At 42.7% G+C, this 27,219-nt stretch overlaps 1 protein-coding gene across 2 annotated transcripts; it reads right to left on the bottom strand.

Moving 5' to 3' along the window:
* On the bottom strand, window positions 1-25,200 carry LOC124867982 (CD48 antigen-like). Of its 2 annotated transcripts, none has more exons than XM_047364736.1 (7): window positions 25,167-25,200; window positions 24,523-24,607; window positions 9,783-10,088; window positions 6,225-6,509; window positions 5,875-5,989; window positions 1,619-1,683; window positions 1-401 (listed from the first exon to the last, which is right to left on the bottom strand). In XM_047364736.1, exons 1-6 carry the CDS (start codon window positions 25,173-25,175, stop codon window positions 1,644-1,646), a joined length of 840 nt encoding a protein of 279 aa, XP_047220692.1. In that variant the 5' UTR covers window positions 25,176-25,200; the 3' UTR covers window positions 1-401; window positions 1,619-1,643. The 2 variants fall into 2 exon arrangements, with proteins under 2 accessions (XP_047220692.1, XP_047220691.1); XM_047364735.1 differs by having other exon boundaries at window positions 5,879-5,989.
* Window positions 25,201-27,219: the final 2,019 nt, after the last annotated feature.

The following is a 27,219-nucleotide window of genomic DNA, read 5'->3' as shown; positions in this document are numbered from 1 at the left end:
TTTATGATTCCCACACAAAACATCTTTATTAGTGCAAGGATTTCTAAGCTGCTTAAAGGGAACATCTACTTTTGCAGAAGCAACAGCTGAAATGCTATAATGTCAGTAATATGAGAAATAGTTTCAAGGTCAGAAATGTCAGTCATGTGGGACACAAAGAAATGCACAATTATATAATTAACAGAAAACAGTGAAATGTTAACAGCGGTGTACAAACAGTGATTATTAAACGGTATGTTAATCTTTATACTGAGCTGTTCTAGACCAGTGGGTTATAGCAGGTATGTTAGCCATCAGGTGTTAGCAGCGTCTGTCGGTGGGTTTGGATGCTCCAGTTTGGCATAGACCGTTGTCAGATTGCTGCGATCACTGCTTCCTGATGACTCTGGAATATTCTCTCCCTGAGGAAGGAAACACAGAAACTGGATCAGTGCCGATCACTGTGTCAGGACCAGGCAGTCTGGTTCTGTGGTTCTGACAGCTTAGAAAGAGTCGCTGACAGACACATTTAGAGACTAAAACATAAATATCTGCTGAGTTCAGGACTTTAAAACAAGAACGGTAACTTCTGTGGTTTGAGCCCGGTCATCTGTAGTCGGACCAAAGGCTGAGTTTCTCTGACAGTTTCTCTGAGTTGATCTTTGGATGTTAAAATAAACCCAACAGCTGCTGCTAGTTGAGTTCTGCTGCTTGTAGCCTGTAATATTTTCAGCCCACAGCCACCATGAATTTCCCTTCATTTACATGAACCGTCAGGCTGTGACCTCTGAACTATTATCATCCTATGATTAGCTTTTAAATGTAAATGTAGTTTATTACAGATGAGTCTGAATATTATAACTCTGCATGTTAACAGCACCATCTGTCCCTGAGGCACCATCAGTTTCCTGTTTCCAGCTGCTGGCTGTTTGATTCCAGAAAACAGGAACAGGTGACCACGCCTCACCATCTGCTTCTTTATCTCTTCATTCAGAACAGAAACATTCACCCCTGCAGGGTGGTGGACGCTGTGGGTTCAGGTTATCTCAGCCTTTGTGTGGAACCTGTTTGTCTGCTCTGGTACTGAATGTCTCTCTGGTCGGTTTCATCCTGGTCCTGCTCCTATCAGAACTTCTCCATCCAGGCCTGCTTTAAACTCTTATTTCATGATAATCTTCAGTCCTCTTTTATATTTGAACTCAGTCACTAAAACCAGCAGGTTTAGAATCTGTAATTTAGCAGGACTACGATTAAAAGTTGTTACAAACTGGCAGCAGATGGCTGGAAAGGCTTTGTGAGATGTTGACCCAGAGGAGCATTTCAGCCCACCAGTTTTCATGTCTGCAGAGAGACTTTTGTTCCAACAGGTGGATTTAATAAAAACACGACTGCAGATATGACCAGTTTTACTGTCTATGAGAGTCTAAAATAGTTTTTGACTTTTTTATTTCACTGTATATTTAAGGAGGCCTGAAACATGCAGCAAACTTCCTGTTAAATAGAACAAGAGGGATATATTTACTTAGTGATATATCACCTCATGAGTAATGAGTTCACCTTTAGAGAGGGAACATAAGCAAACATCACTGCATCCTGGTAACGCTATTATGTTTACCTGAGGGGATTTCTGAGCACCTACCAGACTGTGTCTCTTGTCCTTGAAATTAATTGGCGTATACAGGACTTCCTCTTCTTTTATGGAACCTGTAGAAACAGAAGTGAATTTTTTCAAAAATATTTCTTAAACAAATGAAGCTTCTGTTCTTCATCACTAAATTAGATCATTTTCTCCAAGGAAACACTTAAAGTTTTTTTGTTTAGAGAATATATTTGCATTTTCACAGTTCAAAGATCATAAATCCATTTATTGTTCAACAGTGAAAACAGAAGCTGAATCTAAACCATTTGGATCTTCTGAACACCAACATTGTTCAGCTAAATGAAAGTTCCTACATGTATACAAAGTTCAAAACATATAAAGAGTGAAACCAGTTTTAGCTTCAGCTCAACATGGTTCCCACATTCACACCTGTATGTTTGAAATCCTGCTACGAAGAAGTTATTTTAGATCAATTTTGACAACAACCACCTGATTTTCTTTGCTCGGACTTTGAACTAAACACGACTTAAATTAATCAAGGAACATTTTACAAGTTTCTAAAATCTCCTTGCAGATAAATGTTGGATTTTGAACTAAATTAACTGACTGAATTATTTTAAAATGCGTCTTCTGCCCATAAATTACACAGTTTGTGTCACAAACTTGGCAATAAAGCTGATTCTGATAAGTGCAAACAGATAAGAACTAGAAATTGCAGTATTTCATGTCTGATGATGTTCAGCATCATCATCTATATTGGGACCTAGTGTGTACATAGGGCTTCATTCAGGAAACCACTGCACATTAACCAGTCAGTGTGTTAAAACAGAATCAGGCTTCCATGTCTCTGGTTAATGTCAGAGTAATAAATGAATTAAAGGATGTTCTCATTCAGAACCGGCTGCTCTGTGTTTCCCTGAGCTTTCAGGAAAATCCCCTCATTCTGGTTTGTTTCAGCTCCAAACAGATCTAGACATGATCTGCTGGTAAACCTCTGCTGGAGTTACAGGAACATGAAGGCTTTCAATGTATAATTCAGATCTTCTATCGGATTGATTTACCCAGGCAGTTATCTTAGATCAGTATGCTCTCCGTCTCTTGAACCAGGATCCAGTTTTAGCCAGTTTGGACATTTAAATGTCCACAATCAACATGACCTCTGTAACATCCTGCAGGATTAGAAAACAGGAAATCTGCTGCTCTGTTACTTCCTGTTGCTGCAGCTTTGTTTTTACATTCAGACAGAATATGCAAAGATGAACATGAATTAACTGTGTGACAGTGTGGAGGATCAGCTGAGGATAAATCAGGAGAAAATGTTAAAATATAATAAACAGCATTTGTGGGGCAGTCTGATCTTCCCAGCCTGTTTCCAGTGAGGAAAACCAAAGCCTACGCCCTACTATGATCTCATTATCAGCAGTTTGTTGGGTCACTTGAGGCCTGCATTTATCCAAAGGCTTGTAGTTAACTGGAATGACGTTTCTGATTTAAAGTAACACGAGGAATACTTTAAACTGTGTAATTTAAGGAGATAAGAATGTCTTTTGACTCAGAGCGTCATGGCTGTTCAATATGAATGTCTTCTTTGTGAGATTGTGCTTTAGATCTACCAACTGTGGATAGTTATGGTCATTCATTAAATGAGCTTTTCAGAGATCAGTCTGAAGATAAATTCATTTTAAAATGTTCCCCCAAAGATCTGGAAACTCCCATCAGCTCTTTTTGTGCCTCATAACAACGATTACAAGTTAGTCCAACTTCTAATATTTCCCTCAAACTGAACAAAAAGCCAAATAAACACAATTTTTATTCTTAACATTTACAGACCTCAACATTGGTATGGTTTTAAGCTTTAAAACTGAGTCAGAACAAACTGGTTCTGGTGTTAAACTGGTCTTTGTGCACCAGTTCTTTCTTCTATTTAATCCAAACTGACCCAGGTTGTCTCAGCACCAGCTTGGCCCACAGGTTTCACCAGAAGCTGTGGTTGATGGATCACAGTGTGAGAACAAGCGAAGTCTCACCTTTATTCTGCCTAATTTAAGGTAAAACAGTAAAAACACTGAATTTCAGCATAAAGTCAGATTATCTCCAGATTTACTCCTGAGTTCAAAATAAACATTTCGGCCAAATTCTGTAATAAATATATTAATGTCAAAATGTTTTTACTCCAGACCAGATTTTTCTGAATATTAAAACAAATGTTCTTAATGTAATTGTTGGTTTTATATATTGTTGCTGCTGTGCAGACGTGGAAAACACCTGAAGAACAGTCATGTCCCCCAGGTCTAACTACACAGCAGGCTGTTACCTGTGGAAAGCACCATCTGTTCACTGGGAGAAACCGCAGCTCATATGAAGAGGATCAGATGATTTAAAAGCAGCATCAGTAAAACCTTCACTCTGACCCAGAGGGCACCCAGGGGAGGGGATTAACTATCTGATGATTCAAACGGTATTCATTCCTGCTGACTTCAGTGGAAACCCCAGAGAGTACCGACTGTAAGGTGAGCTTCAGTTTCTGGAACAGAAAGCCTCACTAGAGGTGTTCTCATCCATCGATATAAATTACTGGGTTGGATATCACATGACTACCACAATCACATATGTGCCACTGCATTGAGAACAAAACTGGTTCTTCTTAAAGACCAACACAGTTCTATGAGTAGAAGGACCTGCTGCTTTGACACTGTGACCTGAATGCAATTAGAATATAATTGACATGAAATTCAACCATTCTAGAAAAGATAAGCGATGCAAACAGATATGCCATGAAAAGTAGTCCAGTACTTAAAATACTAAAACAAAATATTCTGGAAAAGACAAAATAAAATAAAATAATGCAAGGAATTCAATAATTGTATACAGTAATTTGTTAGTGGAGTTTATGAAGAGTACACAGAATCTGAATTCCTGGGCATTTTAGCATTAAAGGGGACACATGCAAAATCCACTTTTATGGCTTTTAAATACATGTTGTTATGTACTTGGAATCTGTGGCAGAGCAGAAAACATGAATTTAGTCTCTAGAGGTAAAGATACCTTTATATTCGGTTTGGGTCATATTTTTCAGTCCGTTCAGTTTTTATCATCTGTTACGTTTCCCCAACTGTTACGTCACAGTATTTGCTGCAGAACAGCTAAATAAGGTCATGGACTTCCGGCTGATCAATTTTGAGTATCTGCCATATTTATTTCTCGCTGTGATTTTATAGTCCAAGCTCAAGAATGCCGAAGCTGCAAGAGAATAAGTCTAAAGGTCAGTTGTTGGGTGTATTAATTCACACAATTCATCACACCGTCCCACAGCATCAGAACCTCTCCAAAGTGCCGGGTTAACTTCTAGTCTTCATGGAAACGTTCCCACATTTAGCTCTTAGAGAATATAACCATACAGGGTGTTTGAATATTATTATTACATAAACAGTTTTACGTTGTTTTTGCCATTTTTGTCTTGTTCTGCGGTGCTAGATAATTGTATCTCTGTTACCAAACTACTAAAATGGCCAAACGGGGCAGAATGGAGCGCTCTTTGACCTGGAGGGGGCGGGGTGTGAAGTGCCTCAGTAGCATTTAAAGAGACGGCACCAAAACGAGTTGCTTTCAGATGTTCCTCAGAACAAGTAAAAGAGGAGCTGAGGAGCTACAAGAACAAGGAGGTCAGACCAAAGCATTGAGGTTCCACTTTATTTAGACCACAACTGGATGATTTAAGAGTGAAAAGGAGGGATTTAAAAGCATCATATATCCTCTTTAAACAAATATTTATTTTCCAGATTCTGTTCATTAATCATCCTTTAGGGTTAAAATAAACGTAACATTATTTTATTAAGTTTGTTTAGGTACCTCAAAGTAGAACTATCCTCCTCATTAAACTAGTTGTACTGGATAGGATTCACTAGTTTATATATACCTGCGTCCTAGGCGAAAAATGTTTGTGTCCTCCACCTACAAAACAATTCGTGTTTTCGTTTCATTGTTGCCCCCTTAGCGCACCTGTTGTTCATTTTAACACAAAAACAGCTGAAACGGATTAAAAACCTCCTCTACTACTGAACTGACCAGATCATTATTCCACAAGTTTAACTGACTTGATGTTATGCTCTGATTTAAAAGTATTTCCTCTGTTTTTTGGAGCAGTCTATGTTTTTACATGCTGATACCAAACATTACATCTGTCTGAAGCAAAAGATTAGTCCTGCAGAATATTTCCCAAACTGACTCAGATCTTTACATCTATAAACATTAAATTAATAAATGAATCTGAGAGAAAGAATAAAATTAGCAAATACCTGCCTTGTGTTTGTCTGACTGATGCTTTTTTGCCCAGATATCTCTGCTTGATCATCCAGGATCCAGCAGCAACAAATGCAACAAAGAAGAGTGAGACACCAGCTGCGATCCAATCTGTTATACAGAACAAAACAACAAATAGCAAAATCTAACAGAAACCATCACAGAATAAGATGCTTACATTTTAAAAGTCTGTGAAACATCTAACAGCTCTTTGCTCAGAGCTATTTAAAATGTTGCTAAATCCAAAATCTGTATCGTCATCACAATGTTTAGTTAAAGTTTCACAATAAAATGTTTTCCTGAAATTGTGCAGCCCTATTATAATAGTTATTATAATGAAACTTACAAATTCTGTGATTATCAGGACCTTCTGTGCTGTTGAACCCACAGGATGTCGTCAGATTAACATGAAGAGTCTTGTTTTCTGCAGGGTTGGCTGCTACACATCTATAAGATGAGTCTCTGTCCTGTTTGTAGACAGTGATGGGTAAGGACAAGGCAGAACTGTTCTGGTTCTGTATCTCCTCGTCTCTGTACCACAGCAGAGCTGTCAGTTTGTCCACAGAGCAGAGCAACCAGCAGCTGTCAGAGCTCACATTCAGGGTTTCTACTGCAGGAGTCGGAGCAGGATCTGCAGACAGATTCAGACCAACACACTTAGCTTTCAAGTGAAACTTCATAGAGATATAATCTATCAGCTTTATGTCTACCAGACTATCTGTGTGTTTTGGTCCCTGCTGGCCTCATAGTGAGGCTTCTGTCACAGTTTTGGCGTCACTCCATTTACTTCCTGTTGGTTAGAGGGTGCATTTCAAGTTTTTATTGATTTCCCATAAAGCCCTACAAGGCTTGGTCATGTTTATCTGGAGGAACTTCTATGTCACCATGCTCTAACAGAAGATCCTCAGGTTTACTATCTAGATGCTCCTGCATGTCTGGGGAACCAAACACAAGAACAGGGCCTTTGCAGCAGCAGAACCCATTTTCTGGATCAATTTCCTGATGCAGATAAAGAACCCTCAAACTTTAAACATCTTCAGAAAAACACCTGGAGTCTTTGTTTCGGCTTTTATTTCTAGTAGAGTTTGATGTCCTGATGATGTGTTTATTCTGTGGTCTATTCAGTAGTTTAGCTCAGAAACACTTAAATTCACTGAACTTTAAAAACCAAAACTATGGGCTAGAACGCTGACACAAACAATGTGTATGTAAATACAGAAATGTGTGCATATTAGTCTATAGTTGTGCATAAGTAAAATCAAAAAGAGGTATTGTATATTATACACTGCTCAAAAAAATAAAGGGAACACTCAAATAACACATCCTAGATCTGAATGAATGAAATATTCTCATTGAATACTTTGTTCTGTACAAAGTTGAATGTTCTGACAACAAAATCACACAAAATCAATGGAAATCAAATTTATTAACCAATGGAGGCCTGGATTTGGAGTCACACACAAAATTAAAGTGTAAAAACACACTAGAGACTGATCCAACTTTGATGTAATGTCCTTAAAACAAGTCAAAATTAGGCTCAGTATTGTGTGTGACCTCCACGTGTCTGTATGACCTCCCTACAACGCCTGGACATGCTCCTGATGAGACGGCGGATGGTCTCCTGAGGGATCTCCTCCCTGACCTGGACTAAAGCATCTGCCAACTCCTGGACAGTCTGTGGTGGATGGAGCGAGACATGATGTCCCAGATGTGCTCAATTGGATTCAGGTCTGGAGAACAGGCGGGCCAGTCCATAGCTTCAATGTCTTCATCTTGCAGGAACTGCTGACACACTCCAGCCACATGAGGTCTAGCATTGTCCTGCATTAGGAGGAACCCAGGGCCAACCGCACCAGCATATGGTCTCACAAGGGGTCTGAGGATCTCATCTCGGTACCTAATGGCAGTCAGGCTACCTCTGGTGAGCACATGGAGAGAAATGCCACCCCACACCATTACTGACCCACTGCCAAACCAGTCATGCTGAAGGATGTTGCAGGCAGCAGATCTCTCTCCACGGTGTCTCCAGACTCCATCACGTCTGTCACATGTTCTCAGTGTGAACCTGCTTTCATCTGTGAAGACCACAGGGCACCAGTGGTGAATTTACCAATCCTGGTGTTCTCTGGCAAATGCCAAGCGTCCTGCACGGTGTTGGGCTGTGAGCACAACCCCCATTTGTGGACATCGGGCCCTCATACCATCCTCATGGAGTCGGTTTCTAACCGTTTCTGCAGACACATGCACATTTGTGGTCTGCTGGAGGTCATTTTGCAGGGCTCTAGCAGTGCTCCTCCTGTTCCTCCTTGCACAAAGGTGGAGGTAGAGGTCCTGCTGCTGGGTTGTTGTCCTCCTACGGCCTCCTCCACGTCTCCTGGTGTACTGGTCTGTCTCCTGGTAGCGCCTCCAGGCTCTGGACACTACGCTGACAGACACAGCAAACCTTCTTGCCACAGCTGGCATTGATGTGCCATCCTGGATGAGCTGCACTACCTGAGCCACTTGTGTGGGTTGTAGAGTCCGTCTCATGCTACCATGAGTGTGAAAGCATATCTTCTTCTGCTGGCGGTACGCAACAAACTCAGAGGTGCATAGCGCCACCTACTGTACATCATTGTATAACTCCACCCACTATATTCTATGTTGTAGTTTTGTATTTTATAAAAATAAGAACAATGCTTTATTTATAATACTCTTGATTTCCTCCCTATCTTCCCTCTGTTCCTAATATTCCTTTTAGACTGAATTATGTCCCATTCTGGCGCTACGTTTACTGGCGGTGAGGAGTGTGACGGCGCATGCGCAACGCGAATCGACTAACTCTGTGCTCCACTAACCAGCCTGAGATCACGTGACACCAAGTCGCTGATGTAAATTCGTATTCTCAAAGAAAATAAATCGTATTCATAAACTGTTATAGCATATTGTATTCATAAAGAATAAACCACAACTGTAAACTTGAACTTTGTCTTTGTAATTTCTTGAAGCTGTAACATTGTATTCTTATAGAGAAAATATACAATACCTCTTTTGGATTTTACTTATGCACAACTATTGACTAATATGCACACATTTCCGTCTTTACATACACATTGTTTTTGACAGCGTTCTTACCCCATAAAAAACTAAAATGAAAACTTAACTGTTGCTGCATAGCTTTGGTGCTGGTATTAAATTACCAAGTAAAGTCAATCAAGCAAGAAACTAAAGCATTCTTTTTCACCTTAAACAGTAGGTGGCGCTACTATTTGTATTCTGCAGTGAACTTTAACTAAAACAACTGAAAGTGATGAAAACATGAAAACAACAGACATGAAACCTGAAACGGAGGCAGATGACCTCAAAACGCATAAAAAATATATATTTTTGTTGAATCCAGATGATTTTATAGTACAGAATGAAAACAATTATGGTAAATATATATGCAATTATCATCAATAATCACATAAAATTAGTATAAATATATCAGACATTACTGCTATTTTTTTCCAGCTCATTTCTTCCTGTGAGTTTCTTTAAAAACCTGAACAGCAGAGTCGATATGAGAACGTAGCAGGATCCTCTTCACCTGTTTATGGTTCTATTGTCTGAGTTGAGAACCTGTTGGTTCTCCTGAGAACTTTCTCAGTGTTTATGACCTTCAGTCTCATCTATTAGGCTGTAAATTGAAGCATCTCTTCCTCTCAGTTCAATAAAGGTTCATTTTCACTGTAGGTTTTAGGAGCCAGAAGTTTCCAAAGGTGCTTTTTATTTATCAGAAGATGAAGATGTGGACGCAATCAAATAAAAGAAATATTAAAGGAGGACAGTTGTAATTTAGTTGTAAGAATCTCTTAGAACTGGGCTGCTGTGGTTCTACGAGTCCTAGAATAAAACATCATAAATGGGTCAGTTTGTTACTCACCGTATACTGTGACAGAATAAGAGAAAGTTAGAATTAGTCCTCTTTTAGAGTCGATTTTATAAATGTCTGAGTCGTTCTTCTGGAGGTCTGTGAGAGTAAAGAGTCCAGAGTCTTTGTTCCAGTGAAGTTTGTTCTTGTATTTTTCCACTAGAATCTCAAGTTTTCCATCTTTCACCATAGCAACAGTGTTTAGTTTATCTAAAAAAAAACCAAACTCCAGGAGAAGATCTGGTAAAGTGATGCTTCCTCCAACAACTCCAGTCAGGTTCCTCTTCAGTTCCTCAGCAGGAGATGATCTCATCATCACTGTAAAACACCAACAGATACCGTCAGACCAAACTGTCCTGAAAACATCACGTCTGACCTTCTGTCACTTTGTTACATGAAATATTCATGAAGTTAATTTCAGCATCAGGTGAAACAGCAACTTCCTTAAGATAAAGGTTAAGATGCTTCATCAGTTTAACTGATTCTTAGAGGATGACAGCCTGTCAGGTTATGAACTTGTTTTATTCATGATTGTTGGTCAACATTATCAGTTCATATACACCATGATGTCCTGTTATATGGTGACATATAGAAGAGACAATCTATCAGGAATAAAAAGGGCTAGACTGCACCAGAGAACAAAAACAGCAAAAAACTCTGAATCCCAGAATGCTGTTTGAATCCATTCTCAGCACACCTTCCAGGAAGGAGGAGTCTCACAGCTGGGATCCCTGTGATGTCATAGAGGCATAAAACTATGCAGAGCAGCAGCTCCTCCTCTTTACCTGCAGCCTCCACAGGTTGCATCGGGGACACGCACGTGAATGTCTTGATCTCGCTGGCCGCGTAAAAGACTGCAAAAGAAAAGTACTGTCTGCTTTTTGTGTATCCGGTGACCTCACCTCGGCTGGAAACAATACTAGCAGTCTGAACCTGGAACATCTGGAAGAATGATATAATGTCCAGGAGACTGTGTCCCTAATTACATTGACTAAGTGATTTTTTTTCTCACTGCCTGAAGAAGACGGCATTAAACCACAGCTCCAAAGGCCTGATGTGTGCGCCAGTCCCCAGCTGCTACACCCAGAGCAGCCAACACACAACTAACTCCGCACCCTCCTGTTCATCAGACTTGGTCACCGTAAGAGGTTGTGTCTGGGCAGAGAAAATTGTTGATTTCATTACGTTTTGCTTTATTTTGATGCTTAAACTGTGCCTGGCTGAAAAAGGCCTGGAGCAAGATGGAGCTGAGGCTATCGATGATTCAAAATGTATTTCAATGAGTGGTTTGAGCACTGATGGTCCGGTGGCATGTTTCGTTTAATCAGTATTTTCCCCTCATTTCCTCTCACTAACCTGCAACAAATAATTCCGCATAGTCGTACAAACTTGCTAAATTATGTCTAAATTGTGTCTCTGCTAATCCTAAGTTGGTAGCCATCTTTAGTTCTGGTTTACACAGGCTACACAGCACATTGTGTTCTGGCTGCATCCAGTCAGTGACTTGCAGCATTCACTCCTCCTGGATGAGCATGTAGAGACAGTGGACAGTCACTGGCATTGACTTTGCAGCAATCCCTCATACTGAGCATGCATGTAGCGACAGTGGAGAGGAAAAACTCCCTTTTAACAGGAAGAAACCTCCAGCAGAACCAGAACCAGGCTCACTGTGAGCGGCCATCTGCCACGACCGACTGGAGGTTTCAGAGAGAACAGAGCAGAGACACAAAAAGAGAACAAAGAAGCACTGATCCAGGAGTACTTTCTATGGGAAGGAAAAGTAAATGTTAATGGATGTAGCTCCTTTAGTCGTTTCATCTAGAAACAAAGAACAGATAAACTCTGAGCCAGTTTTCAAGTTTTCAATTCTATTCTTTTTTTTTTCTTTTTTCTTACGTAATTAATTAGTTTTCCTTTTACTATTAGTAGTTTACTTGAACGTTACTAGTCTAGTTAAAGAGTTTGTTAAATGGGGTATTTTAGCTGGAAGTTGAAGTATTCTGTTCATAAATTCCTGTATTTTGGAGAGAAGTTTGTTTAATATGTTCAGGGCTTCCCTCCTTCATCTATTGTTCTATAATACCAAACCTCACAAGGCAGGTTTTAATTCAACAATAACAGAGAATGAGAGCTGATTGGCTGTTAACTCTGTTGGGGACATCCATTTTGGTCGCACATTTTGACATGCACAGCTCAACAGACGTCGCAGCTCTGACGTCACTGGGAGTATAACCCAGCTGAGATGGAGAGTTTCGTTGTCATTTCCCGCCTGTCTCACAGGACAGCGCAACGGAGGCGCATATCTGGAGAGACAAAAGCTCGCAGGCGAACTTTTGCTCCACAAGGCCATTCCCAGAAGAGCTTGAAAGCTGGAAATCTGTCTGATACGAGAAGATCAGGAGATTTATTTACCGATCGAAGACCACGGCCACACCCGGCGCAGGTGGAAACCCACAGAGGTTCTATGTCCAAGGAGATGAGTTTTCCTCCTTGGGTATGTAGTTGACTAACGGTTCATCTTTTCCCCTCCTGGACAGATGAGAAATTACCTTTTTTTTTTTCTTGATTTGATCACGGACGCATGGTCCCCCTCCCCTCCGTTTTCTTCAGACCTGATCCATCCTCGACCGGTGGAGAGCAGAAATCAACCTCAAAGTAATTTCGTTCTTTTCATATTAAACCGGATAGTTGCATTTAGAGGTCTGGGCAGGATGATGCAGTTAAGGTGATGTAGGATCACCAGTAGTTAATCTAAGGTATCAACTTGTTGCATGCAATACTAATTGAATTATGTTATGCTGAGCTGTGTTTTGATTTGATTTGGTGCGCAAGCGCTGCTGGATCGTGGTTAATGTTTTGTCTGACTGATCCCAAATCAGCCAGGAGTTAGAAGTTGGAGTTTTTCCGTTCAAGGCAACTGCGGCCTGGGTCTTCCCGACCACTTTGTTCCAGTTTTATTGCTGGAGTTTTTCCACTGAGTTCCCGCCTTAGAGTTTATGACTCTTTGTCAAGATTTGGGGCGATCAGCTGGTTGTAGCTAAAGGGGCGTGGCCTCACCATTTTATCAGCTGATCGCTGCAATCAAGACATCAACACGACAGGAGGATTTCTCTGTCCATTTAACCCAAATTACACATTTTGTAAATAATACTACTGGTTTGATCTTCATAGACACTAAATGTGCATATGTTTTTTTTTATTATTATTGTTAGCTAGTCATTGTTATTCTCTTTGTGTAGAACGGTGCTTGTTAGTTAGGTGAAGGTTTTTGCACCAGAATAATGGTATATCAGGATTATTTGGCTTCAATAAATCTTCATATATATAATTAAGAGAAGCGTTTGTGTTTATTTCATGTAAGAGTGATTTATATGTCAAAACAAGGTCGAAGTTCCTCCACCTTCGGTGAAGTGGTTGAATAAACAGTGACAGTTTGTGGTTTTGGTTAATAATTTGTCATTATTAAAGAGCTTTGAGCCCATAGTCACAACACCAGACATCTCTGATTTCTATTCGTAATGATTTTTGGTTAAGAAATTAATATTTTCCAAATTATGATTTTAAATTATAATTCTTGATGAATATTAATTCATCAATAATCATAATCCTTACATAAATGTTGTTCCCTAAGACGGGTCTTAAAAGGACAGATACCACTATTGCACAAAGTAGCACATTTGTGATATCCTGGAAACGCTGTTGTGAGACTTGGTAATATTTTGCAGTTGTAAGCTGGAGGATGTATCTTGACTAATATTGGCTCAATTCTACTGCAGAGAAGTAATAATATACTCCTAATAGTAATAATAGTTTTTCTAAGGTGCTTTTGTGCACGCAAGGTGGACGTTTTGTGTAGGTTATGGTGAACTTCGACGTAAATTTCCAGCTTGTCAAAGCAACCCCTGCTGGCTTAGAGCTGTAGCGCAGTCAGCTTGTTACCACAGCAACCAGATTCCTGCTACAGGTTTCTGATTTGCCTCTGGTGCCCGTTGGTGTAACTACAGCTGTAACTAACACTCTCCCAGTCAGGGATGAAGCAACACTACCGTCTGGTGGCCATTGAGTGAATTGCAGTTGCAACAGGATTTTCGCTGCTGCAGACAGTTGTTTAGTGCCACCTTGTGGTCACTAGTGAGAATTACAGTTGCTGCCACAGAATTTAACTAATTTGATTAGTTTTATTAACACAGGCAGATAATCCCATCATCGATGATCAAAGGACATAGTTTGAGCTAAAATCAAGTTATTGATCATTCATTGCCACTTCGGCTCTGAAATTTATGCATTTTCGCTGGGTTTTCTTGTGTGTGTGAAACGTGTTTTAACCAGACTCGCATAACTAACTTTAGTTGTCGAACTTGGTAGGCCTTACAAGAAAGTAAATAACCCATAGTATGCATCACTAATATTCATTTGAAGCTAAGAATAGCGTTGGAATGTTTTAGTTTTACTTATCCCACTTTTAAAATTTTATTTTAAAATTTGGGTTTTGTTTCAAAATTATTTTTTGTGTTTTGCTTGATCAATTCCATTACAGCATAGACTTGGGTAAGCCACAGTTTGAACGTTTAAACCTGTGTGCCCATTTCAAGCAAACCTATACACCTGTAAGATATATATATATATATATATATATATATATATATATATATATATATATATATATACAGGGGTTGGACAATGAAACTGAAACACCTGTCATTTTAGTGTTTGACGTTTCATGGCTAAATTGGACCAGCCTGGTAGCCAGTCTTCATTGATTGCACATTGCACCAGTAAGAGCAGAGTGTGAAGGTTCAATTAGCAGGATAAGAGCACAGTTTTGCTCAAAATATTGAAATGCACACAACATTATGGGTGACATATGTTATGAACAGGACCGGTGACAAAGGGCAGCCCTGCCGGAGTCCAACATGCACCGGGAACAGGTCCAACACATGTGGACCGGTTGGGCAAACTCCCATCAACTCTCGAGTACACTGTAGAGGGTATAGAGCTGGTCCAGTGTTTCAAGGCCGGGACGAAAACCACACTGCTCCTCCTGAAACCGGGGTTCGACTATCGGCCGGACTCTCCTCTCCAATACCCTGGCGTAGGCCTTACCAGGGCGGCTGAGGAGTGTGATCCCCCTGTAGTTGGAACACACCCTCCGATCACCCTTCTTATGAAGGGGGACCACCACCCCAGTCTGCCAATCCAAAGTCACCGTCCCCGTCCGCCACGCAATGTTGAAGAGGCGTGTCAACCATGACAACCCCACAACATCTAAAGACTTGAGGTACTCAGGGCGGATCTCATCCAACCCCGAAGCCTTGCCACCGCGGAGCTTTTTAACCACCTCGGTGACTTCAGCTTCGGTGATGAAAGAGTCCAACTCCGAGTCCCCAGCCTCTGTTTCCACCAGGGAATGCGTGATGGCAGGATTGAGGAGATCCTCGAAGTACTCCTTCCACCGGCCGATAATGTCTCCAGTTGAGGTCAGCAGCTCCCCACCCCCACTGTAAACAATGTTGGCGAAGCACTGCTTCCACCTCCTGAGGCGCCAGACTGTTAGCCAGAATCGCTTCGGGGCCAACCAGTAGTCCTTCTCCATGGCCTCACCAAACTCCTCCCAGGTCCGGGTTTTTGCCTCTGCCACAGCCTGGGCCGTGGCACGCTTGGCCCCACGGTACCCGTCTGCCGCCTCAGGAGTCCCACAAGCCAACCACAGCCGATAGGACTCCTTCTTCAGCTTGACAGCATCCCTTACTGCCGGTATCCACCACCGGGTTCGGGGATTGCCGCCGCGACAGGCACCGCAGACCTTACGGCCGCAGCTACGGGCAGCAGCATCGATAATAGATGTGAGGAACATGGTCCATTCGGACTCTATGTCTCCAACATCCCTCGGAATCTGGTCAAAGATTTCCCGGAGGTGAGAGTTGAATACATCCCTGGCCAAGGGGTCCGCCACACGTTCCCAGCAGACCCTCACTATGCGCTTGGGCCTGCCAAGTCTATCCGGCTTTCTCCTCCTCCAGCGGATCCAACTCACCACCAGGTGATGATCAGTGGACAGCTCAGCCCCTCTCTTCACCCGAGTGTCCAAAACATACGGCCGAAGGTCTGATGATACAACAACAAAGTCGATCATTGACCTCCTGCCTAGGGTATCCTGGTGCCAAGTGCACTGATGGACACCCTTATGTTTGAACATGGTGTTCATTATGGACAATCCGTGACTAGCACATAAGTCCAATAACAAAACACCGCTTGGATTCAGATCGGGGAGGCCCTTCCTCCCAATCACGCCTCTCCAGGTGTCACTGGCGTTCCCCACGTGGGCGTTGAAGTCCCCCAGCAGAATAATGGAGTCCCCAGGAGGGGCACTATTCAGCACCCCCGACAGGGACGCCAAGAAGGCCAGGTACTCCGCACTACCACTCGGCTCGTAGGCCGAAATGATAGTCAGTCAGAGACCTCTCCCCAACCCGAAGGCGCAGAGATGCGACCCTCTCATCCACTGGGGTAAACCCCAACACGAGACGGCTGAGCTGGGGGGCAACAAGCAAACCCACACCAGCCCGCCGCCTCTCCCCGTGGGCCACTCCAGAGTAGAAGAGAGTCCAGCCCCTCTCAAGGAGATGGGTTCCAGAGCCCACGCTGTGCGTGGAGGCGAGCCCGACTATTTCTAGTCGATATCTCTCGACCTCCCGCACAAGCTCAGGCTTCTTCCCCCCCAGCGAGGTGACATTCCACGTCCCTAGAGCCAGCCTAAGCATCCGGGGATCGGGCCGCCGAGGTCTCCACCTTCGTCTGCCGCTCAATCCTCTTTGCACCGGTCCCTCACGGTTCCCCCTGCAGGTGGTGGGCCCACTGGGGGATGGCCTCGCATCTCTCGTTCGGGCTTGGCCCGGCCGGGTCCCGCGAGGAGCAACCCGGCCACCAGGCGCTCTCCGACGAGTCCCAACCCCAGGCCTGGCTCCATGGTTAGACCCCGGCTCCGCCATACCGGGCGACGTCACGTGCCTTGATTCTGTAGTTATCATGAGGGATTCTCGAACCTCTCCCCAACCTGAAGCCTGATTGTAGCGATCATTCAAAACTAAACAGCTTAGTCTGTTTGTGTTACTGCAAATTGTCACTACTGGTAATTTTAGTGGTCATTCATAGCTGAACAGCTTTGTTTGTTGTTGTGCATTTTGGCCAAAGATGGAGAAAACATCCCAGACTGCAGTCAGGAGGGCCCCACAGGAATGCAGGCACAGGAAGCAATTGGAGCTTTGATTTTACTGTCATCAGAGCACCGTAAAGCTCTTAATTATTATAGCATTGAGGATTGTGAAGCAAGGATTCAGGAATTGCTCCAGGTCATTAAGAACCCACCAAAAGACACACAGGTGGCCGATGTGTTAGGACAGCTCACTCTTTTATATCAGTGAAGGGTACTTTTGGAAAGAGACCAGTGTGTTAATCTGCAGTCTATGCTGAATAATACTTTGCAGACAATAGATGCGACTAGGTGTGAACTGTTAGAAGTGGAAGAGAAGTTGGAAGCAGCCAGAAGGTTGGAGGTAGCTGAGCGTAGCCAGGACACACCCCCATCCCCAGAGGACTAGGGGGTGGAGATAAATCCTGTCTCACAGGTTGAAACCTCTGAAGCTGAGCCACACGTGCAACACCCTGAGAGAACCTTCCACTCAGGGCAGGAAAACGTAGAAGCTGCTCTCCAGAGACAACCTTCCCAAGCTTGTGGTTTTGCCCACACATCCACAGAGTCCAGAACAGGTATGAGTAGGCAGATTACATTCAGTGGTGCGGTGTCCCGCCCCACTGTAGTAGACAGCCATGAACAACACCTGGCGGTGGACTCACTAGAAGTAAATGATTCAAGGTTTAGGGGCGAGCAGCCTTCACACTTGACTTGCAGGAGCCTGCTCTACGATCCCTCACCTCCGCCAAGGCGACATGGGAGCCATCCCGGGGACTCAGGTGGGTCATACCGCCCTCAACCGCTGCCCAGGACCAGAGTCCAGGGAGCACAGGGCCCACCATTGTACCATGAGCAGCCTCCAGTGCCTCCCCCAAGGGTGAAGCGTGATGCCCTGACACACGGGGGATGCAGCAGGAGTGAACCTTCAGATGATGACTCAGATGGGCCAGCACCAGTCCCTGACAGTGGATCAGGCACACGCCAACTGGAGTCTCTTGCCCAAGGCATAGAGCGTTTTGACCCTAATAATGAGGAATCAAACATTGATGATTATCTTAGGGAAGTCGAACGCTGCCTTTTAGACCTGTGCTGCCCAAAAGCACAGGAAAAGCTGAAGCTCATCTGGAAGACAACATCCAGGAGTGTCCATATTTTCATGGAGAGCCTGCCCATGCAGTCTGAGACCGTTATTCAACCCTCTGCGAATCTTTAAAGGAAGAATATTCTGTGTACGCGGACCGGGCCTCCACAGCACTTGGTGCTTTCGTTATCCAGCAAAAGAAAAGCGAAGCACCCAGAGAGCATTACCAGCGCCTGAGAGTCGCTTACTTCCAAGGTGGTAATGCTCCCATCATAGAGGAACATGCTTTTAAATCTCTGTTCCTCCACAACAACCTTCCCCAGAAATCCTTCATGAAATGTTACTATGTACTGTAAAACAAAAACCCTCACTATGCAGGAGATCCGTGAATACGCTCAGATGGCGTGGGAAACACGTGCAAGCCCTACTAATAGATCAGAAGGTGAGGCTAGAGTTTTATAGGTGCATACAGAAGAAGACAGTGGTGCGTTAGAAGACGGAGAAATGCCTTCAAACAGAACCCATGTTAAGAACAGGTTAAGGGAACAACTTATGTTCGGTCAGCTGGACCGGGGGCGTGGTACTGAGCACCAGCCACAGTCAAAGTTGCTGGACTACTTCCGGTTGAACAGACGACCTGACCATCATGTGAGGCCCAAAGGTAAGCCTGACGGTAAAGGTTGGAGTCAACATGCAGGATGGAACCCGAGGAGAGAGATGGAGGATCCCTTCCGCAAGATTCTAACAGAAGCAGTGCGTCAGGCATGTGCCCAACCTCCACCATCATTAGAGGCAGCTGACCATCCGGTGAAACCGGATCCAAAACCCTCTTCAGCACGACTTGACGTGTACCCTTCTCCACAGCCATCGGAGTCTACCTGCACGGATGGGGAGACAATCCTGGCAAACTCCAAGAACCCCTTGGGACTTCTTCAGGAGAAACAGAACAAACCACTTTTCCAAGGTTCTTAAGTAAACTGAACCAAAATGAACATACAGGTTACCTATACTATCTCACCAGTATAGGAGGACATGTCAAACTGAGTTTCCATTTTAAAACAGGATCAGAGATCAGCCTGATGGGCGCAGTCTTGTTCGAGGAGGTGAGTAGAGCCATGCTCTCCCTCAGTAAACCATTTCAGGCTGAAGCTTGCGATGTAAGCATCACCAGCTGGGTGGAGCTGGACATCACATTCAAAGATATGACTCTGGTGCACCCCATCTATATGTGCACGTTGAACACAGAGCTTTTCCTTGGTGGGCAGGACCTGCTGGACAGGCTGGCCCCACTCATTGACTGCCACCAGGACCAACTCTGGGTCCAGGCGGAGGTGCAAACACCACTGGGTGCAAGCAGCAAACCATCCTTGGTGACAAACCAGGTTGCCAGCTTAGAGGAGCCCAAATAACCTCTCAGGCCCTTGTCGGTGCCAGACATGGGCACCTCTGGGACACAGCTGCACCCAGCCACCCAGAAAACTCCTCCCAGATGTATTTATGCATAATTTCTTTGCTCTTTAAAGAACCCAGGTGTGAAAACGTACAACCCCAAAGTGGTGGAAGATGTACACCTGGAAACCATGTTCATACCAGAATTGCTTCTAGCTTTCTGACTAGAGAAATTATCAACTGGTAGAGAGCTGTATGACCGCTTGTGTCAAGAAGATCCCCTTTTAACTCAGGCACAACACAGCCACACACTCCTCTTAGCAGACGGGCTCCGCCCTCTCCTTAAGACAGCCAGAGTGTGCACCTCCATTGTGCAGATTGGTATCAAACAGCTCTCCCATGCTTTCAGCATTGTTTCAACAGACCAAAGGGGGGTCACAGTAGCCTATGCCCATCACTCCCCTGTAGGGGGCCATAGGAGCTGCAAAGCCACACTCCACATCCTCCAACAGATGGCATACTGGCCTCCAACGTCTCACGACACTCAGGTCTACATCCAAGGATGCTTAACTAGCTGCCAGTTTCAGCCATCCCAGCCAACCAGTCAACCTCCGCTTCAGCGAAGGGGGGTTACATTACTTTGGTTCCACCTTCAGACCAACTGGGTCGAACCAGTTCCAAAATTAGCAGGAGGTAACAAATTCCTCCTAACTGTGACATGCAGCTTCATTAAGTCAGCACCAAATGACACCGTCATCCCAGCTGCTGCTCTTTTGCTGAACCAGATGAAGTTCTACATCAAACTCTTCTCCCCAAGAACAGATCTTGTCTCCATGTCCCGGAAAGGAGAGACCAGTGCATAGGACCAGTTTAAAGAGGTGCATGTTTCAAAACTCCCACTAACATGCACTAACTACTAATAACTTTCTTCAACAGGAACTTTAAAAAATATAACTACCTGTCAGGTATACACAGTGTTGCACTCTATTTTTCCATTAACCTCTGCATGCACTGCAGACCCTCACAGAAGTGATTAAGAATGATTTAATGGACACACATGCTGCCAGAGAATTCAGACAAAGGCTTATTAAGAGAGGTTGGTTCATCTGTAGGCGGTCTCACTGAGGCATGGATACCTACTTGCCGAGTTCTGCTGGATTTAGTAGAGAAAATCCTAAAGTCCACCACAGCAGACACCTTGCAACCTCCACAAACACACCTGGCTGATAGCCTAAGTAGTACAGTTCCATTATTATTACATTACTTTTCTTTCCTCCCCTTTTTCTGATCTAAAATGTCTCAGAAACAGGAATTATGTTAAATCCATCATCATTTGAAAGAGCTAATTTGTTTAAACCTAAACTCATGTTAAACGTTGGATTCTTTTAAGATAACACACTGCATAGTTTGTTACAAACCAGGATTGACTCCCTCATATTGATTTTCCCATGGCTGATTCCTGTGCCTGACTGGAATTGGACGACTAAGCTATGACCCCATTATTTGGTTATGTTGGGACACACAGCCATGGATTTCAACATTAAACTCCGGTACGAACTCTTCTGGAAATTTTCAAAATAAAGTGCATTAACCTTCTTCCGGCACAGCCAAGAAACGGGATAACTGCGGACTTCCTGTGACGCCACTACTCAAATAAAAACTCAGCTGTTGATACACCCGCCCTCTTTCCACACGGCCTTCGAGAGGGACCGGTCAGGAGAGGCCCAGTGCGCTGATGTCTTTTGCTGGCAAAAAGACATAAACTTTTCAAACTGGATCCAAGAGTGTCATACAATCATCGATCATATGCAAAGATAAGTACAAATGAAATACTGTCTGTGTATCCAGTATTTTCATTAATGAACGGGGAAATTAAGGTGTAAGAGTTGCTTATCTTTTCTCTCCGAGGCCTACTGAAACTGTGTCGCAGAGAAATCCCCAGTAGAGAAGCTGTTTCTACAAGCCGAGTCTGAAGGAAGGACAACGGCCTGCATCACCGTGTTTACGGTAATGAACAGCTAGTTGATGGACACAACGAGCCGTCTTTCAACTACTAAAGAGTATTTAACAGAAAGGTTATTAGTTTTCAAGCTAGTGAATAATAGTCCCTGAACATCATTTTACTAAATTTGATAACCAAGTAAACACAATTTAGCTCCATTTCTCCAGAAAGATTTGGCTTTTTCCAAAATATTTCTTTTAATAATATTTCTTTAAATATTATTTTAATAAATAAAGGCAGCTAATTAAACACCGTTGAGAATTAGTCATCCAGAAGGTTGGTTTTATTCAGCAGATCATTCATTAAAACATTATTTTATTAAAATAATATTTTATCTGATCTTGCATTGTGAATGGTTGTCTAAACGTTTGCTGATTATTGTCTAAGTTGGTTCCAAGACTAACTTAACTTCATTTCCAGATTCTTCAAGATAATCCTTGGTTCTCAAACATAAACATTGCATGGTAATGTTGCATCACTCTTTTGGTCATAATTATCAATCATCTTTAATCAACTTGTTTATATTGTACATAGTCCATTAGTCTTCATTATTCTTTAATTCTGCTTGGTAGTTTAGTTGGATTGTTTTAGCATAGTAAAGAGTTTGTTGATTGAAATATGTTTCACTTTGAGTTGACTTATTTTTGTTAATAAATTCTTGTATTTTAAGAAATTGTGTGAATTTATTCCATATATGTGCAGAGTTTATGCTGTTCAATAATGTCAGAGCTCGTCTCACACCTTTCTATTCTGTCCTAATACCATCGCCTTACTGGGCTGGTATTCACAGGACAACCCTTAACAGACCCAAATATTATTTAATAAAATATTAAATTATTTATATTAAATAATATTTTCAGATTCATAATTCCAACAGTTATCTTGTTTTTCCTTCTTTCTTTTTATGCTTGTTTCACCTTGTCTCAGGGTTACCAGAGCTGATGACCAAAAGAATGTGATGATGATGTGAATGAATGAATTTTTGTAATTTTCTCATTGAATGACATAGACAGGTATGAGTTAGTCAGAGTTTAGTCCTGCCCAGTCATAGGCCTTTGAGAAACAAACTGAACTGTGAACTCCCGTTCCTGCCAAGAGGAACACAGAGACAGTATTTTAGTTTTTTATTTTTGCTTCTTCATGCTTCTTTCAGCTCCTATGATGGATGGACCCGGTAGCATCAAAGACTGCGATTAATAACAGCCTTTTAAAGGTGTCTTCGGTCGAACGGGAGGCACTCTGTATGAAAACCTTTAAACGTAAAGTGTCTACGATGTTCTGTAACTTCTGTGCAGTTTGAATAAATCCCATTTATATCCATCAAGTTCTTAGAGGATGTTACGCCCTGCACTTATGTGTTCATGTAAACAATGTTATTTATACTGGAAACACTGGATGTGGCTCGTGTTTATCAGATCTGGTCATAATTTACAAGAAACCAAACATTACAGACTAAATGGAAAACAACATGTAGATAACATCTCCACAGGCTTCCTGGGAAAAGCCCCAGACAGAGAATGTTGGATCCATTTGTAGTTTCCTTGATGAAAAAGGTTTTGCATAGAGTTGAGAGAGAGGAACGTTCTGTATAAACCAGACGTTTGGTCTGAGATTAAGAGCATTGCGTTATGTTCTAGTATGGTCACATCTTCTAGTAACAGCTGTTGGAATATGTAACCAGCTCCTTCAAAAATAAACACCCAACCATGTTCCCTTCGTGGATCCTTTTGTCATTAGCGACACTTAAGTCGACGTGGTGAGATCCTGAGCTGAGTGTGAGTTAAATGCATAAGAGTCAGAGAATTGCGGCCATATCTTGCTGCTCTCTGTGCAGCGATCATCAGGCAGGATGTCCAAATGCATTCAGCGATTTAAATACAAGCAAAGCTGGTGTGCTCCACCCTCAACATGTAACTGCATGTTACCTGCTAATGTTCAGAGCATTCTGAAAATATGCTTGAACCATCTCAGCTGAATCCTTTTGATGCAGAGAAGCAGCAGGTTTTTATCTGAGAACGTGTTCCTTTTCTGTTTCCACTGTCTAGAACCTGACAATCCAAAGCATCATCTCAAAAAGAGCAAACACCAGAGGTTGGCTTTTCATAACAGCAATGGTTTATTACATTGCAGATCAACCAGTGTCTGAGATAACTGGAACAATAAAAATAATGTTTTTTTCTCTTTGCAAAATATGACAATTTTAAAAAACATTTTATGCAAAAACATGTTGCTGCTGAAAAGTTCTGGTCCATTTGCTCGTTTGACTTTTATTTTAAGGGACTTCATTTTTTTCTATGAACCAAATGAAACTCTTTTGGTGTTCCCCAAGGATGTGTTATCAGCCCTGGATGGTTCATAATCCATAATCAGAACCAATCAATGGTTTTCTGAAACTAATTTCTAGTTGATCGTTGGGGCAGTTTTGAGTTTTTCTCTGTAGCTGATGATTGAAATTCCAGATAAATGGTGGACGGGGGTCAACTGGACAAGATCAACAGAACAAATGCACACACGCTCCTCCTCAGGTAAACTTAGGATCTTCCATCAACCTGATAAGGAAGTTTTAGTTTTATGGAATGATGCAGGAGTATCTTGACAAAACCAACATATGGACATAACATGCAAACTTCACACAGCTAGAGCTGCCAAACCACGATTCCAGCAACCATTCCTGGCAACCATTTCACAACAAAATGACAGAACCGAACCGAACTGGACAAAACAACTAGATTTAGAAAAAAAGTTGCAAGTTAACAAAAAACAATGAAGCAATTTTTGAGTTCTTCAATTCACTCAAATTTCTTTTCTAATACGGTCTCTACAGTTATTGTAAAATGTTCTATAATACTGTACATTTTCACATTTGAACAACCAATCACAAAGATGCTTTCAAACACAGAAAATCAACTAAAATAGTCATTCTAAGACAAGCGATGCTGTAAATAAATGACGTCATATTTCTATACAATCGAACATCATTTTTAAGACATTGATCACTTGAACTGTATAAAAACTGTCCAGTCTCTAATTAAATACGCAGCACAGCTCCGATGTGTGAATGTAAAGCGAGGAGAGATGCGTGACTTACCCAGAAATAAGCAAATAAATGTGATCTGAGTTTCCATCTCATAGTTACATCGAGACGTCTCTAAGTCTGGAGAGTAGAATCCTTTCTGCAAGAACAAAAAAAAACGAGCTGAAACACGTCCTGCTGTGGCTGCATCCTCCGCTGAAACAACTTCCTGCAGGGCAGTGAAACACACAGCAGGTCACAATAAACTCTTTATTAAAACTGAAAGCAGTGATTCCTCTATCTGCTCAAAACTATTAAAACTAAAATATCTGACATTAAGTTACTGCATTTTTGAGAAGAGAAGTCCGGAGTTTCGAGGGTATTTTCTGCGTGAGATCGTGTTGTTATTATTACATACAGGCTTGACATTCACCAGCCCCAATGTTTTTGTTGACAATTTATGATTAATATGATCAAAGCCGGCTATAGCGTGCTAAAGTTTACTTGAACTAGATTTACAACATTTTTAAATGTAAATGACCCTTTTACACAAACATATCAAGTCTACATAAAATATTTACCCCTTCAGGTCATTAGCTATGGAGGACCGATCCTGACAAAATAAAAAATAAAAGCAGAAATATATATATTTTGTTTTTCCTTTTCCTTACACATGCCTTTGTTCTTTTAAATGTTCCTAGCCTCTCTTTTTCCTTTACCGTATGCATTTCTGCTTCATTATGCAAATGAGGAGGGCTGCCTTCTTCTCTCCAGCTCCTCTCCTATTGGTCAATATACAGGAAGGAGGAGGATCCATGTGCAGGCTGAGGGTGTGTCCCAATTCAGGGGCTGGAACCTTCCAAGTGCGTACTTGTGGGCTGATTACGTCACAGCGCGGCGCGTAAGGTCTGTCAGATGCTGCCGACATATGTGTCCTTCTTTTGCCCGATTTGAAGGATGCGTTGAGTATCCTTCGCAGTCCATCTTTTCCCATGATTCATTGTGGGTCGAAGTGATTTGGTCAAACAGGGGCAGCCATGGCGGACCATAGTGGCAAAAGCTGTGAGTAAACTGTGAAAAATTACACTTTCTGTGACACAAATGAACTTTTACAATCTTTTTAGTGCGGGAATATAACTATGTAGACGTGAAAAATCTGCTTGATTTATCAAGACATCGCTTAATTTTAAACGTGCTCTGACGTGTTCGGAGTTTTCCGCTCCCACCGTAGTAACTGCCGCCTTACTTCACCAGCCCTACCGGCGGTGGAGCGAGCTAGACCCGGTAGAGATCTAACCGGACTATCGGCACTGAGCTCCTGCTGCCAGTCATCACAGTGAACATTTAACACAAGTCATTTCTAACAGTTTATGTTAGTATTATTTTAATGTATTGTGTCATTTGTTCATGTAAGTTGATTTGACATTACAGCTAAAAACTCAGCCACTGTGGCTTGGAGGTACAATAACAACATTCTTTGCAGTCAGTTTCTGTCCAGTTTCAATAACTTCTATCTTTCTAACTTTCATAAATATCCATCCAGTGATTAACATACTTCTTTTGGTTTTCCCTCTTTCCTTTTGCTTTTTTAGGACAATTCTGGAGAAGATGGTCCAACAGGGGAAGGTCACCCCCTTGTAGGCCAAATAAAAAGTGGGACAATATGAAAAGGAAATATTAAGTTTGTTCAGAAGTTCTCATGTCACACACAAATAAAAAATATTTCTAAAAGTCTTGTTGGTTTCTCTGTTTAGTGAATGTTTTATTTATTCCATCTAACTTTAGGATTGTAAGTATCCAGGGTCAGGAGAGTCAGTGAAAAGTACACTTTCACACTCATGGTAGCATGAGACGGACTCTACAACCCACACAAGTGGCTCAGGTAGTGCAGCTCATCCAGGATGGCACATCAATGTGAGCTGTGGCAAGAAGGTTTGCTGTGTCTGTCAGCGTAGTGTCCAGAGTCTGGAGGCGCTACCAGGAGACAGGCCAGTACACCAGGAGACGTGGAGGAGGCCGTAGGAGGGCAACAACCCAGCAGCAGGACCTCTACCTCCACCTTTGTGCAAGGAGGAACAGGAGGAGCACTGCCGGAGCCCTGCAAAATGACCTCCAGCAGGCCACAAATGTACATGTGTCTGCACAAACTGTTAGAAACCGACTCCATGAGGATGGTATGAGGGCCTGACGTCCACAAATGGGGTTTGTGCTCACAGCCCAACACCGTGCAGGATGCTTGGCATTTGCCAAAGAACACCAGGATTGGTAAATTCACCACTGGCGCCCTGTGATCTTCACAGATGAAAGCTGGTTCACACTGAGAACATGTGACAGACGTGACAGAGTCTGGAGACACCGTGGAGAGAGATCTGCTGCCTGCAACATCCTTCAGCATGACTGGTTTGGCAGTGGGTCAGTAATGATGTGGGGTGACATTTCTTTCTCCATGTGCTCACCAGAGGTAGCCTGACTGCCATTAGGTACCGAGATGAGATCCTCAGACCCCTTGTGAGACCATATGCTGGTGCGGTTGGCCCTGGGTTCCTCCTAATGCAGGACAATGCTAGACCTCATGTGGCTGGAGTGTGTCAGCAGTTCCTGCACGATGAAGACATTGAAGCTATGGACTGGCCCGCCCGTTCCCCAGATTGAGCACATCTGGGACATCATGTCTCGTTTCATCCACCAACGTCACGTTGCACCACAGACTGTCCAGGAGTTGGCGGATGCTTTAGTCCAGGTCTGGGAGGAGATCCCTCAGGAGACCTTCCG

The sequence above is a fragment of the Girardinichthys multiradiatus genome, chromosome 5 (assembly GCF_021462225.1).
Source record: "Girardinichthys multiradiatus isolate DD_20200921_A chromosome 5, DD_fGirMul_XY1, whole genome shotgun sequence".
NCBI lineage: Eukaryota > Metazoa > Chordata > Actinopteri > Cyprinodontiformes > Goodeidae > Girardinichthys > Girardinichthys multiradiatus.
Note: the sequence above shows the minus strand (reverse complement) of the source record. Positions and strands in the feature narration are given on the sequence as shown.